Source organism: Borostomias antarcticus (genome assembly GCF_949987555.1).
Source record: "Borostomias antarcticus genome assembly, chromosome: 6".
NCBI classification, from domain to species: Eukaryota; Metazoa; Chordata; class Actinopteri; order Stomiiformes; family Stomiidae; genus Borostomias; species Borostomias antarcticus.
In genome coordinates, this window is record NC_140239.1 from 31,278,952 (window position 1) to 31,305,657 (window position 26,706).

The following is a 26,706-nucleotide window of genomic DNA, read 5'->3' on the forward strand; positions in this document are numbered from 1 at the left end:
CTTTGTGATTCCCCGGAGGCAGATAATTCATTCTCTGCTGAGGAACGGAGTAATTGTGTTAAACGCAAAACTGACCTTTCACACACAGTGTTTTCAGCCCAGCTCCAGCTATTTGGAAAGTGTTTTATCTATGTTTTATCTATCTTTAATTGGACCTAATATAAATATGTCACGCTGTTGATCATTTAATATTTTCATTTTATTTTATTTTATTTTATTTTATTTTATTTTATTTTATTTTATTTTATTTTATTTATTTTATTTTATTTTATTTTATTTTATTTTATTTTATTTTATTTTATTTTATTTTATTTTATTTTATTTTATTTTATTTTATTTTATTTTATTTTATTTTATTTTATTTTATTTTATTTTATTTTATTTTATTTTATTTTATTTTTTATATTTTTTATATTTTTTATTTTTATTTTTATTTATTTTTTTATTACATAAATAAACAGAGCTGTGGCTGAAGTCATAGGTGCTGAGATGAGCTTTTTTGGGCACCAGAACAATGCAGGAGTCCTTCCACAGCTGGAGCATCTTCTTCAGCCTCAGGGAGAGGGTGGGTAGGTGTTGGAACACACCAGCCAGCTGCCCCGCACACTCCTACAGCACCTAGGGGCTAATTCCGTCTCATATTCATAGCCTTTGGAGTTCTATCCTTGCCTGACTCTGTGACATGAATGGTCTGGTGGGGGTAGGGGGGGGGGTGAGCGGGCTTCTAGCCTCACAGGGGTGGGGGTGAGGGCTGCGTCGAACCTGTTAAAGTGGTTTAGCTCATTAGCACGTTCTTGACTACCCCCCATAGTTGTGCCTGAAGGACCCAGCCCAGTGAATCTCCTCATCCCCTCCCACACTTCCCTGCTGCTGTTCAGATCAAGTTTACCCTCCCCCCTCTCTCTGTAACAACCCTCAGCAGCTCCCTCTTCACCTCCTTCTAGACCGACCTGGCCTCCTTTCTCTCAGCCATAAAGGCCTCTTTTTCCTGTTGAGTAGGGCTTTATTGTCCTTTTAACCCTGAAAATACAGTGACAACATTTCGAACATTAATTGGATTTTCCCTATAATACTAGAAAGCGCAGTTTCTCAGCTTTCAGCAAGTGTTGGAGTGAGGAATTTTGTTAGATATTTTTTTTATATTATTAAATATTTGTTGGATATTTTCAAAATGTTGCCGGTGACGTGGTCGTATTAAAAGGGTTAATTCATGGTTTGTTGTTAGGGAAGCAGTGCACCTTTTTGGTGGGTATGACGCGTCCCTTACAGAAGCTGATTGTAGTGTGTCATGCGCTAGCAGAGATCGTCCACATCCTCCTTGTAGTCCTCTGTGAACAGGTCCCAGTCCATGGTCTGGAGACAGTCCTGGAGGTTCTCCACAGCCTCTCTCGTCCACACCTCGGTCCACACCACGGTCCTGGAGGTTCTCCACAGCCTCTCTCGTCCACACCTCCACGGTCCTGGTGGTTCTCCACAGCCTCTCTCGTCCACACCTCCACGGTCCTGGAGGTTCTCCACAGCCTCTCTCGTCCACACCTCCACGGTCCTGGTGGTTCTCCACAGCCTCTCTCGTCCACACCTCCACGGTCCTGGTGGTTCTCCACAGCCTCTCTCGTCCACACCTCCACGGTCCTGGTGGTTCTCCACAGCCTCTCTCGTCCACACCTCCACGGTCCTGGAGGTTCTCCACAGCCTCTCTCGTCCACACCTCCACGGTCCTGGAGGTTCTCCACAGCCTCTCTCGTCCACACCTCCACGGTCCTGGAGGTTCTCCACAGCCTCTCTCGTCCACACCTCCACGGTCCTGGAGGTTCTCCACAGCCTCTCTTGTCCACACCTCCACGGTCCTGGTGGTTCTCCACAGCCTCTCTCGTCCACACCTCCACGGTCCTGGAGGTTCTCCACAGCCTCTCTCGTCCACACCTCCACGGTCCTGGTGGTTCTCCACAGCCTCTCTCGTCCACACCTCCACGGTCCTGGAGGTTCTCCACAGCCTCTCTCGTCCACTCCTCCACGGTCCTGGTGGTTCTCCACAGCCTCTCTCGTCCACACCTCCACGGTCCTGGTGGTAGCCAGCTGCCTGACGACAGGCTTGTACTTGGGGGTCTCACTGTGTTTGTATCATTCTTTTCTTTTTATCCATATCCTTTTATGTAAAGCACTATGTGCTACATTGATTTGTATGAATGGTGCTATATAAATACAATTACATTGACATTTAATTTGCTGTTACTGCACATTGTCATCCCATATATGGACTGTATAAAGTAAGCCATAACCTATAGGTTTGAGTTGGTTGGAGGTTGGAGAGCCACTAGGGGGCACTCTTCTCTGTAGTCTCAGTAGACTCAGTCAAACCTGGCTGCCCATACACAAAGCCTTACTCTAGTCTATACTCTAGTCTAACGTGAATGTAATTTCCGTTCACTAAGCTTTGGATATTTAGTTTAGTTTTTTGTTTATTTGGCAGGGACAGTGTACATTAAAGAATATACCAGATAATACCAGAATTAGCCAAGAAGGCTACCTTTCATCTATAGTCCCTGGACATATTTCTCAGGCCAGGATGCTGATGCTACATTAAGAGAATGGTTATGAGAATGACGTTACACTAATGCACCCTCCTAGACATATCTTGCACAATCACAAGCTGAGAAGGTGTGTCTATCGAACAAACACCCTTATCAAGAACCTGGCAGGTGTTCAGGTATCATCACATATTCATATATGCAGATTCACACTGCCGAACTGTGGGTCACGGTTGAGAGCATCAGTTAAAGAGAAAAGGCTGGATCCAACGCAAATGTGCAAAACAAAGTTCAGTCCCTTTTTGCGTGTAAGAGTAACACCTGCCATGGATCTGGTCATGTGTGGATATACTCTGTGTATGTATTCTGCAAACAAGCAAATTGAATTTGTCTGCAAGCGGTTGCATTTCTATCAGTGAACCGTTATCGGTTGCGGACTCTGACTGATAAGAGTGTTGGAGAGCTGGAGTCATATTGCTTCACATAGACTAATTCCGGGGTTTATGGCACATGGCTGGACTGTACTACTGTATTTGGACCTTGTCTGTTTCTTATCCAACCAGGTTGACTAACAGATAGATTACAGTAATCTATAAGGAGTGACACAATGGTCCAAGAAGCACAGAAGACATGCAGAGACTGGATGAGGAAGTACTGTGGGTCAGTGGTAGAGCGCATGAGGCCTCAGGTCCAATCTCTGGCATCTCCAGTGACCTTTCTCTGTGCAATACTCCACAACTAGACCCACAATAGTTTGTGTTGGGGCTGATACTGGAGAATCTAGATAGAAACACACTATTCATCCTCATAGTTGCTGACTATTAGTGTTTACATTATTATTTAGATTTTCCTCTTGGAAATTGAACATATTTAATTTAAATATGCCCCCCCCATGGGTAAATAAATAAATACAGTAAAAAAAAATCAAAAATAAAAAGTAAATTTAAATCAGAAGTTTGTTGTCAAAACATCTTGTTGCTGAATAAAAAAACATAAAACGCTTTCCATCTAATGGGTGAAACTTCATTGAAGTGCGTTTGGCCACTGAACACAATTTCTGCTTTCCCTCACTGCCATGGGGCTCTGATCATTAGGGGGCCTCAGTGAGACGCTCAAAGGGACTGTGAAGGAATTTGCTAGAAGAAAAAAAAAAACTTCAGCAGAAGGCCTCAATTATTTCACATTGCACGATTATGCTCTTAGTCACTTGTTTTAGAGAGAAGATGCACTTGTGAGTTCTGGCAAGAAGTAGAACATTTGCTCTTCCTACGTTAAATGCAATTATTGTTAGTCGCTTTGGATAAAAGCGTCTGCTAAATGACTGTAATGTAATGTAATGTAATGAATTGGACACCACAGTTTTTCTGGCTTGCTGCCATTTTCTGGAAGACAGAACCTACCTGAGATTACAGGTGCATTCAGAAAGTATTCAGACCTCTTCACTTTTTCCACATTTTGTTACGTACAGACTTATTCTAAAATTGATTAAATTTATTTTTTCTCATCAGTCTACACACAATACTCCATATACATTTTTGTGAATGTATTAAAAAACAAAAGTGAAATATATAATATATAATCTACTTAAATTTCAGACCTTTTGCTATGACACTCGAAATTGAGTGGTTCTGTTCTGTGATTCGGACCTGCTCCAAGATTTAAGTCCTTCCTCCCCTGCTAGGCCTCGGCCAATAAACACCCCTCCCCTGCTAGGCCTCGGCCAATGAACACCCCTCCCCTGCTAGGCCTCGGCCAATGAACACCCCTCCCCTGCTAGTACAATATTAATGCACCATTAGATTTGCTAAAGCTTAAGTTAGCCTTCCAGGCTGATACGCCGCAGCTGTGTTGAAGGTTGAACGATGGAGAAATGTAGTTAGTTGACAGCTATTGTGCAATGTGCTGACTATCTATCTGACCTCTCACCTCTGTCCCAAATCAACCCCAACTACCCCTGAGGAGACAGAGGGGGGGGGGGGGGGGTCGGGTGGTGTACAGATCCTGCTGCTGCAGTCATTCCCTCCACCATTTGTAGGGGTGGGACCTATGCCCACCCTCCCATTGCTCTCTGTAAAGCGCATTGTGTTGCCTCTGTGTGTGAAATGCGCTATACAAATAAAGTTTGATTTGATTTGATTTGCCTGGACCCCAACTTCATCTTATTTCATTTCCTCTCTAGCACATTTGGCTTCATAGACTTATTTTCGGTATTTGTAACTCACTGTTGCTTGTAGAATGTGATTTTTGCAAGCTAGCGCCAAAAGGAAGTGGGTGTGTACAGCATGTGGGTTGTTTTGGTATAAACATGATGCTGATTGGCCTTGAGTTGATCAAACCATTTTTACAATCAGGCTACTTACTTACTCCTCTTGGTTCTTTGAGGACCATGAGGCTGTGACTATCTGCTTCCATTTGGTTGTGAACCGGGAGGAGAGGATCTACTGGTCAATATGTGTGTGTGTGTGTGTGTGTGTGTGTGTGTGTGTGTGTGTGTGTGTGTGTGTGTGTGTGTGTGTGTGTGTGTGTGTGTATTTGTGTGTTCTGTTCTGCATTGAACATCATACAGTATCATGCTCTCTCCCACTCTCTCTGTCTCTCTCCCACTCCCTCTCTCTCTCTCTCACTCCATCTCTCTCTCACTCCCTCTCCCTCCCTCTCTCTCACTCCCTCTTTCTCTCTCTCCCACTCCCTCTCTCTCTCTCACTCCCTCTCTCCCACTCCCTCTCTCTTTCTCTCTCTCTCTCTCACTCCCTCTCTCTCCCTCTCCCTCCCTCTCTCTCTCACTCCCTCTTTCTCTCTCTCCCACTCCCTCTCTCTCTCTCACTCCCTCTCTCCCACTCCCTCTCTCTTTCTCTCTCTCTCCCCCTATCTCTCTCTCCATCTCGCTCTGTCTCTCTCTCCCTCTCTCTCTCTCTCTCTCTCTCTAGGGATGCAGACATGGGGACAGGACTGTTTACAGGGGACTGGCCCACAACAGAGGTCTGGTTGGACAGCTGATACACCAGAAAGAGGCAAAGGAAAAATAAGACAGCTTAAATAAATTCTTGATCATAATCAATAAAGATTTAAATTACATTTATATTTTCAAATTGGTCATGTGTGTTTTCGGACTGTTGGACCAAGAGTGGGTTAAATGCATAGACAGAGGAAGTTGGGCAGACCAGCATTATGAGAAAATAACCAAATCATATGCATGCAAAGGATGGTAACAGTATTTCCAACCATGCAGACAGTTCTATACATCCAGCTGCTTCCATAAATCACCCACCTGCACATTGAACAGACAAGATAACATAAAATATCTCTCATCATCATTTTATATCCTATATCACCAAATAAAAATATAGAGATAAAATCCCACCCTGAACCCATTGCTAACATAAAAAGAACTGACACAGCATTGCCCCACTTACCCTGCATAGTATGGTGTCTAGAGCAATATGAATAGAGGCTTTAGTTAATCATTATAATCAACTTCACTATTAAGAAATCACATCCTTCATTAAAACCATTCCAAAAGCTTTGTTTTGCTCAACATGATAATAATCTGAATGGAATTGTAAAACATAGTTTGTGGTACAATATCTACATGTATTTATGTATGTTCTGCACAGAGAGAGCTGCGTAACCTGCACATTTTACCCAACATGCACCAGCACACAGATCAGAAAATTTTGACAAGGATGGTGCAACGGGATTCATCAAAACTCTTTACTCAAATACTGTAAAATGATATTGATAGAACATACTGTATATTTACTAAATGTATTTATCTTACATTGTTTAACAAGATGTATGATGTTTATCATGCACCCTTTGAGGGGGGAATGCACTTTAGATTCTAACCCGTCAACAATTCTTTTTGATGGAATCTAAGGAGAAAATCAGAAAAGAGTCGTTTTAGAGCATGACAGAATTACGATGGTGTCATTCTTTCTTTTCTCCAGGTCATGAGAAGTGAAACTGATCCCTATACCTGAGAAGTGCTTGCATAATGTCATCATATCTCATAATAACGTTTATCTTTTTAGAGCAGCTGATAAAACAATGGCCTTTACTCGGCATGATTTATATGGCCAGAGGGGTCAGCCATTGTGCTCTGTTGTGGAGAGGACTGGACATGCCTGTCTGCTAGTGCCACCCTGTATCAGTATGGGTCATATCAATTGGAGGGCAGCTGTTTGATTGTGTCACAGTGAGTGATACTGTCGTTTCATCAGTGAACTCTTTGGCACTTCTTTGCAACTGTTAAAAATAATTGATTATCCAGCTGACCACCTAGCTAGTCAAATAACACATGACACAACCTTCTGGGTTCAGCAAGCCTGCTTTCTGTCCCCAGAGTTAAAACAAAACATGAAGAAGCAGTGTTCAGCTTTTATGCTCCACATATCTGGAACAAACTTCCAGAAAACTGCAGGTCTGCTGCAACTCTCAGTTTTTTTTAAATCAAGATTGAAGACTTTTCTTTTTGCTGCTGCTTTTTATTAAATCAAATAATTATTAATTCATACACTGCACTGTAACGTTTATTCTTGTATTTTATTTTTCCTGCATTTTGTTTTAAATGTCTTTTTTTTTACATTTCGTTTTATATGACCTTTTATGTGTTTCTTGCACTTTGTCTTGATGTCTCATGTAAAGCACTTTGAATTGCCTTGTTGCTGAAATGTGCTCTACAAATAAACTTGCCTTGACTTACATAATATACTGAACTGCAATATACTGAACTGCCTTACTGCTCTGTATGGAAATGTGTTAGTGTACATTGATGTCTAACAGATTGGTTCCCAGACGATTCTGGAGTAAAACAAGGATGTGTTTTATCTCCTATCCTCTTCTCCATGTACATAAACCATCGATCTCTGGCAGTCAAGGCCTTAGGCAATGGCATCTTTATAGATAATGAAAAAATATCCATCCTTCTATATGCAGATGATATTGTTTTAATTCCTGAAACTGAAAGAGTTACAAGCGATGCTCTAGCTGGTTTCAAGATTGGACATTTTACATAAATGTTGACAAAACAAAGGTGATGCATTTTAGAAATCCATCAGCGCCCCTAACTATGGTATGTTCAGCTTTTCCTGTGGACTGTTTCCACTGGAGGTTGTTAATGAGTATAAATATTTGGGGCTGATCATAACACAGTTCTGACATTATAACCAAACCGTCAAGCATCTAGCAATGCAGACAGAGCAGTGGGTGCAGTCACAGCCAAATGTAAATGAAGGAATGAAGTTGTGCAATAGTCAAGGTGTTTTCTTCTCTTCTTTTCACTGGGGCAAGTGCAATGTGGGTTGTGTGCAATAGTCTATGTATGTGCAATGTGTTGTGTATGTGCAATGTGTTGTGTATGTACAATGTGTTGTGAGTAATATGTGTAATGGGTTTTGTATGTGCAATATGTTGTGGACAACGTGTTGTGTGTAGTATATGTATGTGAGACATGTGATGTGTTGTGTGTAGTATATGTATGTGAGACATGTGATGTGTTGTCCTCCTCTGTTTCTATGTATAGAGTTGATTTGTGCAGCAAACGAGTCCAAGACAAATTTCCCTGAGGGGACAATAAAGTATATTCTATTCTATTCTATTCTAAATCTATGGGCGGCTTTCCCTTGAAATGTTATACTAAACTGTTTGAGTCCTGACATGCTGCTGCTATCTGGGGCTACAAAAACGATTCTTGTATTAATGCTGTTTTTAACCGGGCTTGTTGTTTTTATAAATGTTCTTAGCCGGTAGACAAACATCCAGGAGCTTGCTTGATCGCCTCGTTGAGAGGGGTCAGGGAAGAATTTTTACAGCTCACTTATCTGGCCTCTGGGTGATACTGTTTTTTTTGCTTCCCTCTGGAATATGTAGAGAGTGGGTCGTATGCCCACCTCCCTTGTTCTCTGTAAAGCGCATTGTGTTGCCTCTGGGTATGAAATGCGCTATACAAATAAAGCTTTGATTGATTGATTGATTGATTGATTGATTGATCTACGTTGCCACCAAATCTTTAGTCTGCAGTTGCTTAGCGTGGCGTGTGTTGTGCTGCAGTTTACGCTAGATCATGTGACTTCAGCTGCATCTCACCCAGAGGAGGTATTATGGTACCACACACACACACCGAACACAGAGAGACTCAGGAAGAGCTTCTTTCCGCAGGCCATCTGGCACCTGAATGACCCTAGCTAGTGTACAGTATACAGTACAGTGTCACCATATCTACAGTAGTGTACTTATCTACCACACATGTAAATGCAAATGTAAACACAGATGACAACATATCTCACGACCGGATTTCCACTGATCTATGCTGTAGTTATAGCATAATAGCAAAATACATCCATGCTTGTAATTACCTGTAACTTTGAGCACATCACAGAGCCGTGATCTCAGAACAGAACATTTCACTGTGATTGTGCACAAAGATATGAATCTGGCCAATGCTCTTGTTGGCATATGCCTAAGAGGATGGCCCTAAGGCCTGTGTGCGTGTGTGGGTGCGTGTGTGTGGGTGTGTGTGTGTGTGCGTGGGTGTGTGTGTGTGTGTGTGTGTGTGTGTGTGTGTGTGTGTGTGTGTGTGCATGCTGCATGCATGCATGCATGGATGGATGTTTGACTGTACTTTGCAATTCATTACATCTTTCTTCTAGACACTGACTCCCTAATGATGAATGATGTCATAATACTGTATCCCGATGACAAAATACATTTTAAGACCTAAATGATTTAACCACTACAATCTGCTTTGAAACCTCTCAAGTATTAGTTTTTTTTTTCCATCCAAAGGTCAATGACCTTTCTCAAAGGTCAATGACCTTTCTCTGAGCGCAAGCATTAATCTCCTCTGTATCTTGTTCGAGAAAAAAGAGAGCTAAGACTGTACAACAGAGGTTCCCTCAGCAACACACGATCAGTCCTTTTAAAGCAAAAGCAGGACTAAACATTTTGTCTGCAGCTCATTTCATGGCAATTTGATAGGAACGATTGTGGAATTGCATTTATCGATTTTTATAACACAGTTATAACAATTACGATTAGTATATTTCTTTTTAAGAAGAATCCTCCATTTTGTCTTAGCTGCACAAAAACGTCTAGTTCTGAAATCCAGCCGCTGTGCTCCTCAGTGACCTTACTGCACCGCTTGCCTTTGTCCCTCCACACAGGCCGGACAGGTGGACTTTGGAGTTGGGGCAGTGCTTTTCTCCGGGACTCCTACTCTCCTCCCCACGGGCAGCGCTGAGAGGTATAAAATCCCACCGCTGGACCTGAGGAATATGTCCTGTCTGAGTACTCGCCAGAGGAGAGAGCTACAGCGAACCCATCATGGGGGACACCAAGCTCGGCCTTTTGCTTCTCAGCACCCTTGTCTTGGCTTGTGAGTACCACTCTGACCTCTGCTACCTTAAGAGGAAATCTTCAGTTTTACGTTATTTTATATCATATATCACCGAATAATATTTTGTAGTCTTTGATTGCAAGATGTAGGCGTATTTCACCTTGAGAATCTGAATTTACAGTGTAGTAATGTTATGTGTTAGTGTAATGTGTATCAGATTTATTCTACGATTTATACATTTTGAATTGCATTGCTTTGGTCTCTGATTATGCTTTTCTCCTCTCAGATGCTCAAGAAGAGCACAAAGATCAACCAACATGCTTGTGTAAGTTGTAACACATCTTAGTTACCTTAGTAGTAAGTTGTAACACATTTTAGTTACCTTAGTAGTACAAGGCATTCCAGAAACATTATTTACATAAAATATACAGGGAGTATACATCAGTGTCCGAAAAGTAGATGGGTGGCTTAGGTGGATCATTTTCACAATTTGAACACAGTTATCCTTGTGATTCTCCTCTAGTGGCACAAAGGTACAAGGCCTTCCATAAGTATGAATACCAGTATGAGGCCGAGTCCCTGAATGCCATCAACGGAGCTTCCCAGCTCAGGACTGGACCTAAGGGCTCTTGCAAGGTACAGTAGATGCCTCACAGGCCGTTCACCTGAATATAACCTTAGCTGGCACCAACATAGTCATCAGGCAACAGTCTAAAATCTGTGCCTTCCTCTACAGGTGGAGATCGAAGTCCCTCAGAGTTGCAGTTACATCCTGCGCACCACAGGCTGTAGCCTGAGTGAGGTGGTCGACACGGACGCAGAGGGCCACCCTGTGTTTGGACCTGCTGCCGGCTCCGATGCCTTCGCTGCTGCCATGGAGAAGTATGCATCTCTGTCACTTCCTGTTTTGCACCTAAGCCCTGCCTATACTGTCAGTCTTGTGCAGACACATCGTAATACATTTCCAACATAGCCTATAGAGTGATGAGGTCTGAAGTCACTCGCTGGCATTGTGGGGTGTTGTCCAAAATCCCTATGGACAAAATGAGTGGGATTTGTGAAAAATTCTGAAAATAAGGTATGTGTTTAACAGACACTCCCAGAAAAGAGTTTTGTTCTAAAAGTTTAAATACATCATTGGCGATGGGTTTTGTGAATTTTGAAGCCCTTAATGTAATTGGCCCTGAAGTTGATGTTGCTAGGGATAAGCCAACCATATTTGAAGCTGGACTACATGAGTCAAATGTCTTTCGGACATGCCACAATTTTTACTGTGCTACACTGAAGCTATGAAAATGCATAAAAATGAAATTCACATTCATGATAATTAAATCTGTCCATGGATAAAAAAAAATCCAGCAGATATCTCAGTTACAACAAGATTGAGCTAGCAAGGCAGTTTTGTGTTTATTAATTACAGGACTACAGGGTATTCAGTTATTCAGTTCGGGAAATCCCCACGATATCTAGGACTAGCTCAGGCTATGAAAAAATGGCGGCCATTCGACTATTGTAGTCTAGTTTCAATAATAATCTAGTTAGCATAACTCAACAACATCGACCTCAGAATCAACTAAGGGCTTCAAAATTCACAAAACTCATCTTCAATGATGTATTTGAACTTTTTGAACAAAAGGTACTCTATTCTGGGAGTCTCTGTTAAACACAACTTATTTTCAGCATTTTTCGCAAATCATATTCATTTTTCCATAGGGATTTTGGACTACACCCCACAATGGTAAAGCCTATAAAAAATAAAGTCTATAAAATGACATCACCTCACCACTCTACTCTCTATGGAAGAGCATTAGGGCCAACAACTGAGTTTATTATTTTTTTAAGCTTCTGAGTTTAAAGTCAGAATTTCTGACTTTAAAGTCAGAATTTCTGAGAAAAAAGTCAGAAATAACTTCTGAGATTAAAGTCAGAATTTCTGAGATTAAAGTCAGAATTTCTGAGAAAAAAACTCAGAATTTCTGATTTTAAATTTTAAAAAAAAAGAAAAAAAAGGGCAGTTGGCCCTTATGCTCTTCCATAACTCTCTCAGTCTTGTGTGGGCCCATCATAATACAATTCCAGAAGTAAACTGCATTTCCTGAAGTAAATGACAATTCTCTTCCCGCTCTTGTCCAGGTATCCTCTGAAGGTTGTGGTTGAGGGAGTGTACGATGTGAAACTGTATCCTGAGGAGGACGAGTCCATCACCATCCTGAACATCAAGAGAGGAATCGTCTCTGCCCTCGCTGTGCCCCTGCTGGAGGAGGACAAGAACAAGGAGCTGGTACGTCCATCGGATTCATCAAGCCAGTTGTCTGTTCTCCATCCACCCTCCTATACGTCCATCTCCCTTTGCCCTCTGACCTCTACTGTCCTCGTTTTTATTTGCCCTTACTGTTGTTGTACTTTTTACTGTATATATGCTTTATACACGACTTTGAGTGTCCTGAAAGACATCTTTAAATAAAATGTTTTTTTATTATTATTATTATTATTATTATTATTATTATTATTTATAGTCCATACTTATCTCATCTAATGTGCCTAATGACCACTAATTCTAAAAGTGAACATCGGTCAGAATATCACTGACCTCTGACCTTTTCTGTTAACCCTCCTTCAGCCCACCATCCACGGCATGTGCAAGACCATCTCCTCTGTCAACGCTAGGGAGGACATCGCCACTGAAATCATCCTCTCCAGAGACCTCTCAAAATGCGACAGCTTCATCCCCCAGAGGGATCACACCAGCCCCCTGGCTCTCATCTCTGGCATGGTGAGACTACCAGACAGCAATACCTATTGGCTGCATTGTGAAATTCAACTCAACCCCTCACTATAATCCAAAACAATATCAATTGCATTTGTCCTCCTACAGCACTACCCTCTTGCCCAGCTGGTCAGGAGCTCCCAGACCTGCAACTACAAGTTTGACAATGATAAGAAGCACATGACCTCTGGCACCTGCACTGAGAAGCACATCCTGGTGCCTTTCTCTCACAAGTGAGTCCCATCCGCCCCAATATCCCACTAAATGCTTTCAAAGAAGTGACATTCAGTATACCATGTATATACCATCTGTCGTCTTCCTACAGAGGAGAATATGGGGTTACCAACACTGGCAAACAGACTCTGACTCTGCTGGAGGTGTCCGCCTACAATGACAGAGTCTTCGACCGCAGTAAGTATGATCTCAGAAGTCATGTCATTATTGGGATAGATAGTAGATCTCTCTCGGGAGTTCTCAGACGACCCCTTCATCCAGTCGCCCCGATCCTCCATACATCAGACTTGTTTGCCGGCTCCTGCATCTTCCTTAAGTATGTCCACATATGTTGGTGTGGGACAACTTCGTGACCGATGCACGTGTCTTGGCTCCTACAGCACCATAAAGATACTTGTTGGTAACATGCTCGCTCTTGTTGATGTTAAGTACTACACATAGCATTCTGGTGCAGCAGCCATCTAGGGACATCTGCAGGGTGGGCTTAAGGGTCCAGCATTCACAGCTATATAGGACCGTTGCGTTGAAGAAGCTGAGTTTGATTTGTCAGGGGAGGTTGGAGTTCCACACACTGACCATGCCGTTCAGGCCCCTCCAAGCAAACGATTCCTCACTTTAAGGTCTTGCACTGACAAGTTGACCCATGAGTCCAGGTATTTGAAGTCATTGACTTCCCTCAGAGCAACGCCTCCTGTTGCTGTTAGAGGTGGATGGTCCGGGAGGATGGAAGCCAACCTTGGCACACTCGACCACACTACGTGGTCGGAGAGCAGGCTGATGTCATACGTGTAGTCCAGGTCAGTTAGGTGGGGTGTCGTCTCGACCTCCTACTGTAGGTGTTATAGTGAGGCCGAGTGCCTGCTCCCGTCCACTGATGGCCTTCCTGAGTCCAGCACTATGATGAAGAGGAAGGGGGAGAGGGCGTCCCCTTGCAACACCCCAGCCAGGATGTCCAATTCCTCACTGTTGCCATCTGGGGTCGCCATCTTGACTCTTGTACCTGTGTACATGGTCTCTATGGCCCGATTGGAAGGGACACCGTAGGCCTTAAGTATCTTGATCATCGCGCCTCTGTGTATCGAGTCAAATGCCTTTTTGAAATCGATGACAGAAAAGTATGATTTACATCATGCCTAACCTGCTCTTTGCCTTTCTGCAGATGAGGCCAACCTCAAGGGTCTGACCATGGAGGCTGCTGAAGACATGGATGCCGTCCAGGACAAGGGTGCTGCTCTGGACATCCTGAGAGAACTGGCCACTCTGTCCCAGACCAACAATGGAGAGAAGAGGGCCCACCTCTTCCAGAAGCTTGTGAGCATGGTCCGTAGAATGAAGTCTGAGACCCTGAGCCCTGCAATCCCAGAAGCCCTGGAGGTTTCCGGACCCCTGACATACCAGGTTCTGGCCCAGTGCGGCACCCCAGAGTGCAGCAGCGCTATCATGCAGATCCTCCGGACCTTTGATGACTCTGCCATTGAGGTTGATGCCGCGGTGTTCGCCATGGGCCTGCTGCCCCACCCCTCTGCCCTCCTGGTCAAGGACATGCTGGCTATGGCTCAGTACAAGCAGAGCAGGCCCATCATGTATGCCCTGAGCAACGCTGTCAAAAGGTGAGTGAACAACTCCCTAAAACAAATTATGAAGTAATTTCTGAAAGGACATCTATTGTATTAGAATCGTTGGACTATGAGTTCCTTGATTGTTTTTCTGATTTCAAATGTCATTGTGTTCTTCACCAGTTTCTATAAGGCTGAAGGAAAAGTGACCCCTGAGATCTACAGTGTTGCTGAGTTCATGGTCACCCAGTTGGGTGACTGCTCTGGTGACAAGGAACAGACCTTCATGACCCTGAGGGTGAGCAGCTGATCGTTGGCTTTTTTATAGGGCTGTCAATTAATTAAAAATGTTAATTGAGTTAATGACAATAATAAGCTGTGATTAATCATGATTAATCACAAGTTTAAAATACTAGTATTTACTTGTATTTTGGGGGGAAGATGAAACAAATAGCCTATATGGTGTTCGGAAAAAAAAAAGCAAAACAAAGTAGGTAGTAGCCTAACATCCTAACCAATTTTGAAATCGGGTTGCATCACACACATAAGGAGAATCTTAACAGATATTCTTCTCGCAAATCTCAAACAAGCATTACCGTGCATTACCGTGCCCGAAGGAGCAACAAACCACTGTCTCGCTTGTAAAGTACTGACGGTGCTAATCTAAATATCAAACAACTTTGATATTATCGGGTCGGCCCTGATGGGTCTGCGAGCCGACCGGAAGGTTTAAGATTAGATCTGTAAACCCCTCACATTACAAGATCATCTGGGCCGAACATCGGTAACGACCAACGGTCCAGACCAGATCTCTCCTCCTGAAGTGTGAGCTCGGCATTAGTGGAGGAATCAAGAGTTGTTGTTTTTACTTAACTTGCTTCGGTGGAAAGACATCACTGCAATATGCAATACGTTTTTTTTTAAATCTAAACTTCCATCTTGAAGCTTTTTGAAACTAAATTCACCATGCCGAATGTGAACGTCTTATATTAATTATATATTATTAAATTAACACATTTAAAGTTTCCACATTAATCACGAGCGTTAACGCGTTAACGTTGACAGCCCTACTTTTGTCACTGTAACTTCCCCCTGTGTGTTCCATCACTGGGACAGGATGATAATAAATTGACTTTTTGCTCCACTTCCCAGGTTATTGGTAACATGGCTGCTGCCATGGGAGCTGCCAGCCCGGCCCTGAGGACCGCTGTGATCCAGTGTGTGAACCAGCCCGCCGCCTCCCCGGAGGTCCAGCAGGCGGCCATCCAGGCCTACAAACTGACCCCTGTCCCTGAGGAGGTGAGTTAAACTAAAAGAAAAATCAACAAACGAGAACACAACTTTTGTTCTTACCATTCCTACATCACCAAATGATTCCCGAGCGCGGCACCGCTGCTGCTCACCGCTCCCCCAGGGGATCGGTCAAATGCGGAGAACAAATTTCACACACTCAGGTGTGTGATAATCAGTGGAACTTAGTCTTAGTCTTAGTCCTAACTATTCTATTTTATTTCCTTGTCACAGGGGAGAAAGGTGCTCATGCAGGTGCTTTTGGATGGTGCTAGCCCCCTGCAGAAGCGTGTTGCTTCCTATCTGGTGCTGATGAAGGACCCCCAGCCAAGTGAACTGGCTCAACTGGCCGCAGCCCTGCCCATTGAGGAGAACCAGCAGGCTAAGAGCTTTGTCATCTCCCATTTGACCAACATCCTGGCCTCCACCACACCTGAAACCCTACAGTATGTGAAAATGCTACAGTGTACCTATCGAAATATATAATACAGTAACAAACTCCAGCTACTCTATCTTAGCCTTTCTTATTTTATTGTTTCTTTGCCATCATTACTTTGCTCAAACAATCCATCCTTCCTTCTCTTACAGGCTGAGACAGAAGATCCTTGATGCTCTGCAGGGCAATGAGGCTGGAACCGTCATGGACGCCACCAAGTTCTCCCGCAACTACCAGATCGGATCTGTGAAAGGCAACATGATTTTTGAGGGCACCAGCTACCTTCCCCAGGAAGTCATGCTCGAGATGACCCTGAAGGCATTCGGCTTTGATATTGACATAATGGAGGTAAAAAAACGAAATAAAAAAGTGGTTTAGCATTCCCTGCTCCCTTTCTTTAGGGAGTTTTAGCAACTTTTTGACTTTAATATCAACAATACTTTCTCTGTTTACTTTTAAGGTTGGCATTGAGGGCAAAGGACTGGAGCCTACCGTGGAGACCCTGTTTGGCGAGGATGGCTTCTTTCCTGACATAGCATTGAAGACAATCTACTTTGTTTCTGATAAGATGCCCCAGATGGTCAATGAGGTTTTGAAGACCGTGCTTCCCACTCTGAAGGCTGACAGGCAGAAGAGACAAGTATTGAAAATCAGTCTGTCCTCATTCTGGTTCCTTATCAAATGACCCTAATTATTGCAAGAAACATATCAATGTAACTAACTGACTTGTGTACTGATATGCTCCGTTGTAGGCCTCTCAGAATCTCATGAGGGAAATCGGTAACAACGTCAACAAACTGGTGAAGAACCTGAAGGCTCAGGAATCCCCTGAGGCTATGGTTTACCTGAGACTGCTGGGAAATGAGCTGGGATACCTCAAGCCCAAAGACATGGAGGAGATGGCCTTCTCTGCTGGTCTCATGATGGACAACTTGATCAAGATGTTCCGCAATGGTGTATGTACAATTCCTCCAATATCCCAGAACAACTACGATTGTGGCAATTTTACCATGACAAAACCATGTGTCTGTGAATTAACTCTATCTAATTTCTACTTGTAGCTGATGACCAAGGAGGAAAATGAAATCTTTGTTCACTACATGTTCATGGACAACGAATTCTTCCTGCCAACTGCCACTGGTGTGCCTCTGAGGATTGCCCTGTCTGGTACCTTCACCCCTGGTGTCAAGGGAGGCATGGCTCTGAATGGCCCTGATATGGTAATTTCAAACATAATTCGGTGAATTTGGTGAAAGCACTTATCGCTGTCATTTTATACAACATATTCTATTTGTTTGACACATTGTGCCTGGTTTCTTTCCTACAGGCGTTCTCCTTCATGCCCTCTGCTGGAGTTGAGTTTGTGACCCAGGTTGGCTCTCACATCCCTGAGTACGTCATGTCTGGACTGGAGATGCACACTAACCTGTACCATGAGAGTGGCCTCAGAGCTAAGATCGCCATGTCTGGAAGCGAGGTCAAGCTGACCATCCCTGCTCCCCAGAGCCCTACCAAGCTCATCAGCGTCACGTAAGTCTCAATACCAATCTGAGAAAACTGATGGAAACCAACGTCAACCAATAACAGCATGAATTCAAACCTTTCTCTACCTCATTTACAGCAACTCCCTGGTGGCCGTGACCTCTGCTGAGGTGAAGACCATCCCCCCTATGGTGGAGGATAGAGTAGATGTTTCTGAGTGCTCCCCTGTCATCGCTGGAATGAAGTACTGCTCTGTCCTGCAATACACTGATGCTAGCTCTCACGCTACTGCCCCCTACTTCCCCTTCACTGGTGACAGCAAGTAAGTACTAGAAATGACCAATCCACATGATTTCTAAACACATACTGCATTCATAATATTTTCCTCATTTGAATGAGAAAATGTCTGTATTCTAAATCGAAACCAATACTTCTAAGGTTTGCTGTGGAGCTCCACCCCACTGGAGATGTGTCTGAATACTCTGCCACCATCGCCTACGAACTCCTCATGGAGGAGAAGGTTGACAATGTGAAGATGGTCCTGAAGGCAGAAGGTATAACTTAAAATCATGCCTTCAAATGAGGAAATAAAATACTTTTACAGATGTTTTATCACAGGACTATGAAATAGGAATACAATCAGACTCCTGAATACATTAAATTTTTTCACTGAACCCTTTCATTTTTAATCCGGAAACAGGTATGCCCACAGAGGCCACAGCGACCGTGAAGTACAACCGCAGGAAGAACGTCCTCACCACTGACATCCAGATCCCCGACTATGACCTGGAGGCTGGACTCAGACTGGGCATTGTCGATGGCAACACCAAGGGCCACGGAACCCACTCCATCTCCATTGACCTCATCAACAAGAACATCCCTCAGCTGTCTCTGGTTGGCCGTGCCAAGTAAGCTGACTGTGCAGTCCAACACCTTTCTGCAGTCCTTTGGATCAGTTTGTGTTTCGTTATCACCCAGAATAGAAGCTCATGGTTTTCTTTCCTCCAGAATTCAGGCCATGAAGGATGCTATGCTACAGGTCCAGCTGCTTGTCCCTTCACTTCACACTGATGCCACGGTCACAGCCAATCTGAAGGGTGATGAGGCACTGGAACTGGTGCTCCAGAGTGACATCAAGCTCCCAGTGACCACCTCAGTGCAGAAGATCTCCCTGAAATATGGTAGAACTTTCACATTCACTCCATCTACTAACTTATTTCCCTGATGTGAACTATCAACTTCATTATACAAATCAGAAGTAATATACACAGCAACATTCCTCTTGGGTTCATTTTATTTAAATTTGAATTCTATAATTTTCTAGATGACAGCAAGATTGAAGCTGAGGTCAAGTCTGACATGAACTCACAGATCCAGAAGACTCTTCCTCAGGCTGAGGCAATTGAGAAGTTGGTCAATGGTGTCCTTGATATGGAGGTGGGGGAGGCTGACAGAAAGGTCCGTCATATCCTCACCAAGTCTGTGGAGGTAAATATAAAATCTAGTATTTAACAATCCCTTGCTTTCAATGACTACTTTATTTATTATTAAAAAGATTTATGCTTAAGATTAAAAGATTTAAGATGTATGCCCGGATGAAGTAAATGGACAGCACTTATATAGCGCTTTTCCACCTTAGCGGCACTCAAAGTGCTTTACAATGGCCTCTCATTCACCCATTCAAAGCGGTAGCTGCCATGCAAGGTGCTAACCTGCTCATTGGGAGCAATTTGGGGTTAGGTGTCTTGCTCAAGGACACTTCAACATGTGGACAGTCAGAGCTGGGATTCAAACCACTGACCCTTCGAACACTGAACGACCCGCTCTACTAACTGAGCTACAGCCGCCCGTCATAGACTGAAAGCTTGGCTATTAGGCTTTTAAATGATACTTGCATGGACTTAAGTGTGCGGAACCTTTTTGTCTCTATTATTAAAAAGATTGAAATATATGTTAAACAAGTAGTATTTCTTAAACAGGCAACCAACGACTACTTGGAGAGATACGCCGCTGATGTCCCTTACTTGCAGAACCTGAGAATACCTGCGATGCCGGAGCTTTCTCTGCCTGAGAACCTGTTCCTGAACGCGTAAGTTACATTTATGAAAAAATTAGAAAAATGCTGACTTGGTGGGTGCTCCCTCACCTAAGAATAACCCATGAACCTAAATGTAATAAAAATATAAGCAGTAGCTTCTTTTTGAATGGTTTATATTTAAAAGCTTTTATATATTCATTAAAAGGATTGTGAGGTTTAATGGACATATTGCATGATATTGTTATGTATCCCTCTCTTTATACAAGCAAACAATAAGCATAACAGCATAATGTATCAATGTAGCTGTACACATGTTCAGAAATCAAATTCATTTATAATTGACGATATTGTTCTAACATTATCTTTCAGTGAGGCCAAAGCTGCCTATTACTTCAACGATGCCCGCATCACCTTTGCACTTCCCCTGCCTCTTGGAGGAAAATCAACAGATGAGCTGAACTTCCCCCTTGCCCTGACTACCCCACACCTGTCTCTGCCCCAGTTTGGCCTTGAGCTTCCCTCCATGCAGATCCCCATCCCTGAGCTCGACATCCCTGAGACCCTTACAGTGTTTGTGCCTCTCTTTGGCAAAGCTGAGGTTTCCACCAAGGTGCACTGCAACCTGTATGATCTGGAGGCTTCTGTATCTGCTGGCAAAGATGCCGTTGAGACACCAAGCTACTCGGCCAAGTTTGATGTGACTGGCAGCTCCCAGGTGGACATTCTCTCCATCCGGATTAAAGGTACTAATAAAGTATGCAAAGGACATGGTTGAACACATCATTTAGTTGGTCTTGTGCTAATGATGTATCCAAGAAGAACTTGATCAAGAAGAATGGTCTGTCTTTTTTCATGTGCATAAATAGCTGAGTGATTGAGCTTTGATTCTATTTTTGTGTGAGACATTATACAGTATAATTATTCATCTTTCATTTTTGTCTGAATGTGAATTAATGTATTAGTTTACTTTTCTCTTCTGTATAGGCTCTGGACTGCTTGCTAGCTCCCCTGACAACTCCATCAAGGCCGAGATAATGAGCTCTGTGGCGCATACGCTTATTGATGCCAGCATCAGTATTACGGAAGTTGCAACACTGGGAGACACGATCAATGTGAAATCCAGCGGCAATATTAAAGCAACAAGTCCCATTGGCCTGAATGTAGATCTTCAGGCTCAGAATACCATCACAGCAAAGGTAGCCTATAGGGAGCTGTCTGTTGTGTCCAACACCAATGCATTTGAAGACGTCTTGACCCAGGTTGCTGAACTTTCCTTCAAGGAGAACCAGCTGTCCCTGAAATGTGACACAAATGTACTTGCTCTTGGCATGAATATCCGCAACCAAGCTGAGGCCTCTGCTGGTGCTGGAGGAGTCACTCTGAAGATGGAGACCAATTCTGACCATGCTGAGGATCACATCTACTCTCTAGTCACTGCCTCCGTGGATTTCGATGGCCTGGCTGTGAACACTGCCTCTATGAATGTGAACAATAACTTCAAATTGCTGGGTGCCAGCCTGGTCAATGAAGCTCAGTTGAAGGCAGAGCCCTACAAGATGGACCTCACGGGAAGCCTGAAAGCCACCTACAATGAGGAGGAGATCAAGCACACCTATGAGATCAACTATGCTGACCTGACTGCCAATGCTAAGTGCAGCACCACTGGGAAGCTGCTTGGAAGTCACATGAGCCATAACACAGAGCTCGAAGTTGTTGGTCTTGCTGCCAGGATCCACAGTAATGCCCGCTTCAACTCCCAGCCACTCCGCTTCGACCACGCCATCCGTGCCAGTGTCATTCCCTTCGACTTCAACCTTGATGCCATCTTCAGTGCTGATGGTGACCTGACCCTGTACGGAATGCATGGCGCTCAGCTCTATGGTAAATTACTCCTGAAAGCACAGCCCTTGGCTTTGGCCAGCTCCCACGAATACAGAGCCTCAGTCACCCAACAGTTGGATAATGGCTTTTCTCTGGAGACCACAGTTGACAACAAGATGGACACACTTATTACTCCCCAGGAGCAGACGGCTACATTTAGGTTGAAGTCCAAGGTGAACAACCATGCCCTCAACCAGGCAGTGAGTGCCTACAACAATGCTGAAAGGCTTGGACTGGAAGTGTCTGGCACGCTCCTCACTGACCTCCTGAACACAGAAGCCAGTGAAAACCAGGAATTTACCATCTCTAGTTTCCTGAAGTACGATAAGAACACAGAGAGACATATGATTCAGCTACCATTGATTAACAGTTTGTCAGTAATCCTGGAAAGCATCAAGATTACTGTTGTGAGCATGGCAGAAGCACTTCAGAACTACCTCAACAATGAGGATATCAAGGCTAAGCTTGAGGAATTTTATGGAATTTCGACAGATTTTATTGTCAATTTGGAAGCCAAAATTGATGAAATTATTCAGGTGGCCATCAGCTACCTGAGAAATACTGAGATGAAGCAGGTGATTGTGCATCTGAACGAATATCTTGATTCAGTGGTCCAGAAAATGAAGTCTTTCAACTACAATACCAATGTGGATGATGCCAACCAGATGATCAGTGAATATATCACTTACCTGAATGAGATGATAAAGACAATTGAAATCACCCTTCCAGAGATCTCTTTCCCTGCCCTCCCCACTGTCCCTGTTGAGAAGCTCCTGGAGATTCCTATCCTTCAGATCCCTGGGTACCACCTGCCAACCATCAGCAGTGAGGTCTTAGTCCCATGCTTCGGTAAACTGTATGGTGAGATCAAAGTCAACACTCCCATCTACAGCATCAAGACCTCAGCTGAGCTTAAGAATGCAACTCAAAATGCGATGATGCCTCAGTTTACTGCTGCCCTAACCTCACAGGCCACATCTCCCAGCTTTGAGATCCTCAACTACAACATGGACTCAACTGTGCGTGTTGCTATCCCTAAAATGAGCCGTGTGATTGTTGCAGAGACCCTGAAGTTCACCCATTCTGCTGCTGCAGTTGACCACCAGGCATCGGTTACCCTCTATGGCCTGTCTGCCCAGGCCTTAGCTAAGACCACAGTGAAGGTCACTACTTATCCCTACACTGCTGACTTTGTTAACAATGCCTTTTTCGCTATGAATGGTGGGATGACTGCCTCTCTTGATACAACCTACAACCACCGAATTAACATCCCAATTATTGATTTCACCAGTGAGGCCTCTCTGACACAGAAGGCTGTTCTTCGCCAAGAGACCTTCACAGTTATACTAAATATTGGAAACGAGGGCTCTGCCAAGATCAACTCTCAGGAGAGCACCCACAAGAGCGACTTGCAGTTTAATATCAATCCCAGCACTATCAAGTTGATATTCGCTGGTGTCACAGACATAGATGTTGTGAAGATGAAGCAAACATTGTCTGTTGATGGCGTCATACCCAGTTACATCAAATTTGATGCCCGTTCTGAGGCAGAGGGCCCAGCCATCAAGAGCAGCTTGGTGGTGGCATCTGGACATGTTAGTCTGAGTGACATGAGGGTTCAGATGAAGGTAAACCACGACACAGAGCTTGTTGGTGATATCAGTGGAGTCCTGTCTAACGCAATCAATGTTCTGATTCGTCCTGCGGAGGTTGTCTTCGACTTCCAGAATAAGGGAACTACCAAGATTAGCATCCCGTATACCCTGAATGCCAAGATTGATCTCCAGAATGACTACTCTGCCACCATCAACCCTGATGTTCAACACATCAACACAATGGCACTTGCTCGCTTCAACCAGTACAAATATTCCTACAACTTCACCATTGACAACAATGAGAAGGAGGCCAGTATCCACGCTGCTGTGGATGGTGAAGTTTATGTTGAGTTCCTGACCAAGCCAATTGACATCCCCGAGATCGACCTGCCCTTCATAGACTTCCACACCCCAGCTATCAATGATCTGAACCTGTATGAGTATACTGGCATGAAGCACATCTTGACCACCCCTGAGCAGAATGTTGGTGTGGATGCCAAGATTGCGTACCAGAAGAGCAACTTTGCCCCCATTCTTGTCATGGGTCTAATCCGAATCCCTTCACTGGGCAACATGATCACGGAACTGTCATTCAAGTCTGCCATCTTTAATCTGAATGCCAATGCTGGACTCACTGCTGAGGATGACCTTGTTTTCCGCCTAGGTGCAACCTCTACTTCTGTGTTTGAAGCCCTGAAGGCCAAGCTTGATGGCACCACCAGCCTGACCACCAAGAGAGGGCTGAAGTTGGCCACTGCTCTGTCCCTGGAGAACCCCCACATTGAGGGAAAACATAGCAGCTCAATCAGCCTGAACACAGACAACATGGAGGCTGATGTCTCTGTGTCTACAGTTGCTAAAGTCGCCCTGCCCAGCCTCAACCTTGAGGTCAACCAACAGTTTGTTGCTGACACCAAGAGCAAGGTAAATGCTGCTTCCACCTTGAAGCTGAAGGGTGATTTCAACCTGCCCTTGATCAATGCAGTTGGTAAGGCAGCGGCTGACCACAGCCTGAAGCTGGATGGAACCCTTGACTACATCTCCATGGAGACTTTCACCAAGAGCAACCTTGATGGCACAATGCTGGACCACTGCCTCATTCTGGCCACTCTGGACAATGAGGCTAACATGTACTTGAATGCTGATGGTCTGCGCTCCACTTCTAAGATCATTGCCAATGCTAAACTCAACAATGATGAGACCAAGATCCTTGATTTTGATGTGGATGAGAACCTGGCTGTGGAGGCTTCCCTGAGTCGTGTGTATGCAATTCTGAAGTTCACCAGCAACAACAAGGTCAACTTGCACCCCTTCACCACCTATGGAAGGCATGTTGCACAGGCCACCATTGACTTGGCACCAACCTCGCTGACTGCCAATTATGAGATCAACATGATTCAGCCAACCTTATTGATGTACATTTCCTACTTTGAGAAGACAATTGTTGAGTTGTCAGCCTTCAAACAGAAGATGTCTTCCACTGCCAAGATTGTCACTCCTATGTACACCACAAGCATGGCAGTTGACTTTGAGAGAGCTGTCCCTGACATGAAAGTGACACTTAAATCCTCTACTACCTCTCCCATTGTCTTCCTGGATTATGACATGGATGGTGAGTAAAATCCCAATTTAACTGACATTCTTTGTTATAAAATAGCCACACACCTGCTAATGCATCTTTGAAAAATAACATGATTTTCATAATTTCCTTCCGAAGGATCCATCAGCCTCACTGAGATTGAGGATGTCCTGAGCATGACTGGCAAGTTTATCCTGACTCTCTCTGATCTGACCATGGATATTCAGCAAGTTCTTACTGAACCTTTGAGGTAATACATCAATGCATTTTACAGTGCAGCATTTACAGTATACCTATTTTTTGTTTTCGCTTGAGTGTGATTTTTTTTTCTCCTTTGTACATACAGTATCAGGAAAAAAAAGTGCATGAAGTAGAATCTTCATCATACAAATTAGTACAGTATTCACGGTTTGATGGACATCCACACATTTTGCATCTTTTCAGTGTCTCCCAACGCAACACCCTGAACGTGGACATCACCAGCCCCACCTTCACTGACATGAACGTCCGCTACACTGCCCATAGAAATGGATTCAGCGCTTCCATCTCTACTCCATCCACTGGGTTCCTGGGTCTCCAGCTCCAGGGCAGAACTCCAGCTCAGCTGAACGCTAGACTCTACAGCCGTTACGCTGTGAGTACCTTTTAAATGTCACATCACCACAGACCCGGTCTCTGATTCAATTTCATCTTGTTTTTGCTTTGTGCTCACTGTATTTCTCCTCTATCCTACAGTCTGCCCCTGAGGATGATGTTGAAATCCTGATCATCAGAACGTCTCTTCAGGATGCTGACATGATGAACCTCCATGTTGCCTACAATATGGAAGCCACCGATGACATGCTTCAGGGCCTTAAGGAGAGACTGCCTGCCATCACATCCACCCTGACCAACTTTGACGACAAGCATTCGATCACTAAAAATGTCAAGGAACTGACGGGGTTTACTGTCTCATTTATTGGAGAGGTCTACAACTATTTCATCAACTCCCATATCAGACAGAGTTTTGTGATCATCCAATCCATCATTAACGCATACTACAGAGAAGTTAGGAACATACTGGATGATTCATTCAATTACCTGAAAGACATCCAATTCAAGCTGCCGGGCTCAGAGGAAATGACCAATCTCCTTGAAGTACTCAAGAAGGTAAACACAGGCATTGCTAACTTGCTTTTGAAGATCACCCACGCGATGTCTGCCAACCTGAAGGTGAACATCAATATTCTGGTTGAGATGATCAACAACATCGAGATCAATATGCCAACTGGTGAAGTTATGACTGGAGGCCAGATCCTGGAACAGGTGATCACCAACCTGAAAAACATCTATAACAGGCTTCTGGATCTGCTGTGGGATCAGAAGAGCCTACATGTAGACATGAGTGTCCTGAATATTGAACTTGAGTACATCGTGGACATGGTTATGTCTGTAGTAAGCCAGTTCAACAACACCATGTCTGGTTTCCTGCAGCAGGCTTCTGTGGAGGCCCAAGCTCATGGAAAAGTGAGCGGAAGAAAGCTTGAGATCAACCTACCCTTCCGCCAGTGAGTTGCCCTCATAAACTAAGACCCTAGTCTGTTAAACACTGCCACCTGTCCTATCACTTCCAACTGTACTCTTTTGGGAGTAACAAATGAACACTTACGTTTCTGCATGTCTATAGTAGTCAAGTTAACATCCACCTTGTTTTAAAAGTTGTTTTGTTGTTTTTATGTGAATGACTTCTTGTGTATACCAACCAAAAATGCTAACTTTATTGAGTCCCACTTCCCTTTGTCTTCAACAAACAAGATGTAAGAAGTGATGAGTATCAATAAAGCCCATATATCATACTGTACAGTGTGTGATTAATATGTTTTATTATCTAACATACTTTATCAATAACAATGGGAAAAAAACAAACATACATTTTGTCATTTTTTTACAGACCGCTGGGACAGACATATAGCCCTTTACACACACAGTTCCCTGTACATTACTGTGA

General features: G+C 43.8%; 1 protein-coding gene across 1 annotated transcript; it reads left to right on the forward strand.

The window, feature by feature from the left end:
* Positions 1-9,782: 9,782 nt before the first annotated feature.
* On the forward strand, positions 9,783-26,475 carry LOC311310682 (apolipoprotein B-100-like). The gene is made up of 28 exons (XM_084440202.1): positions 9,783-9,900; positions 10,148-10,186; positions 10,385-10,497; positions 10,598-10,743; positions 11,995-12,142; positions 12,482-12,634; positions 12,737-12,861; positions 12,954-13,039; positions 14,022-14,472; positions 14,602-14,716; positions 15,571-15,717; positions 15,943-16,154; positions 16,297-16,492; positions 16,605-16,784; positions 16,897-17,100; positions 17,206-17,364; positions 17,472-17,674; positions 17,766-17,948; positions 18,065-18,180; positions 18,327-18,534; positions 18,635-18,807; positions 18,951-19,114; positions 19,606-19,715; positions 20,034-20,407; positions 20,649-24,752; positions 24,858-24,969; positions 25,164-25,353; positions 25,455-26,475. Exons 1-28 carry the CDS (start codon positions 9,849-9,851, stop codon positions 26,268-26,270), a joined length of 9,279 nt encoding a protein of 3,092 aa, XP_084296328.1. The 5' UTR covers positions 9,783-9,848; the 3' UTR covers positions 26,271-26,475.
* The last annotated feature ends 231 nt before the right edge of the window (positions 26,476-26,706 follow it).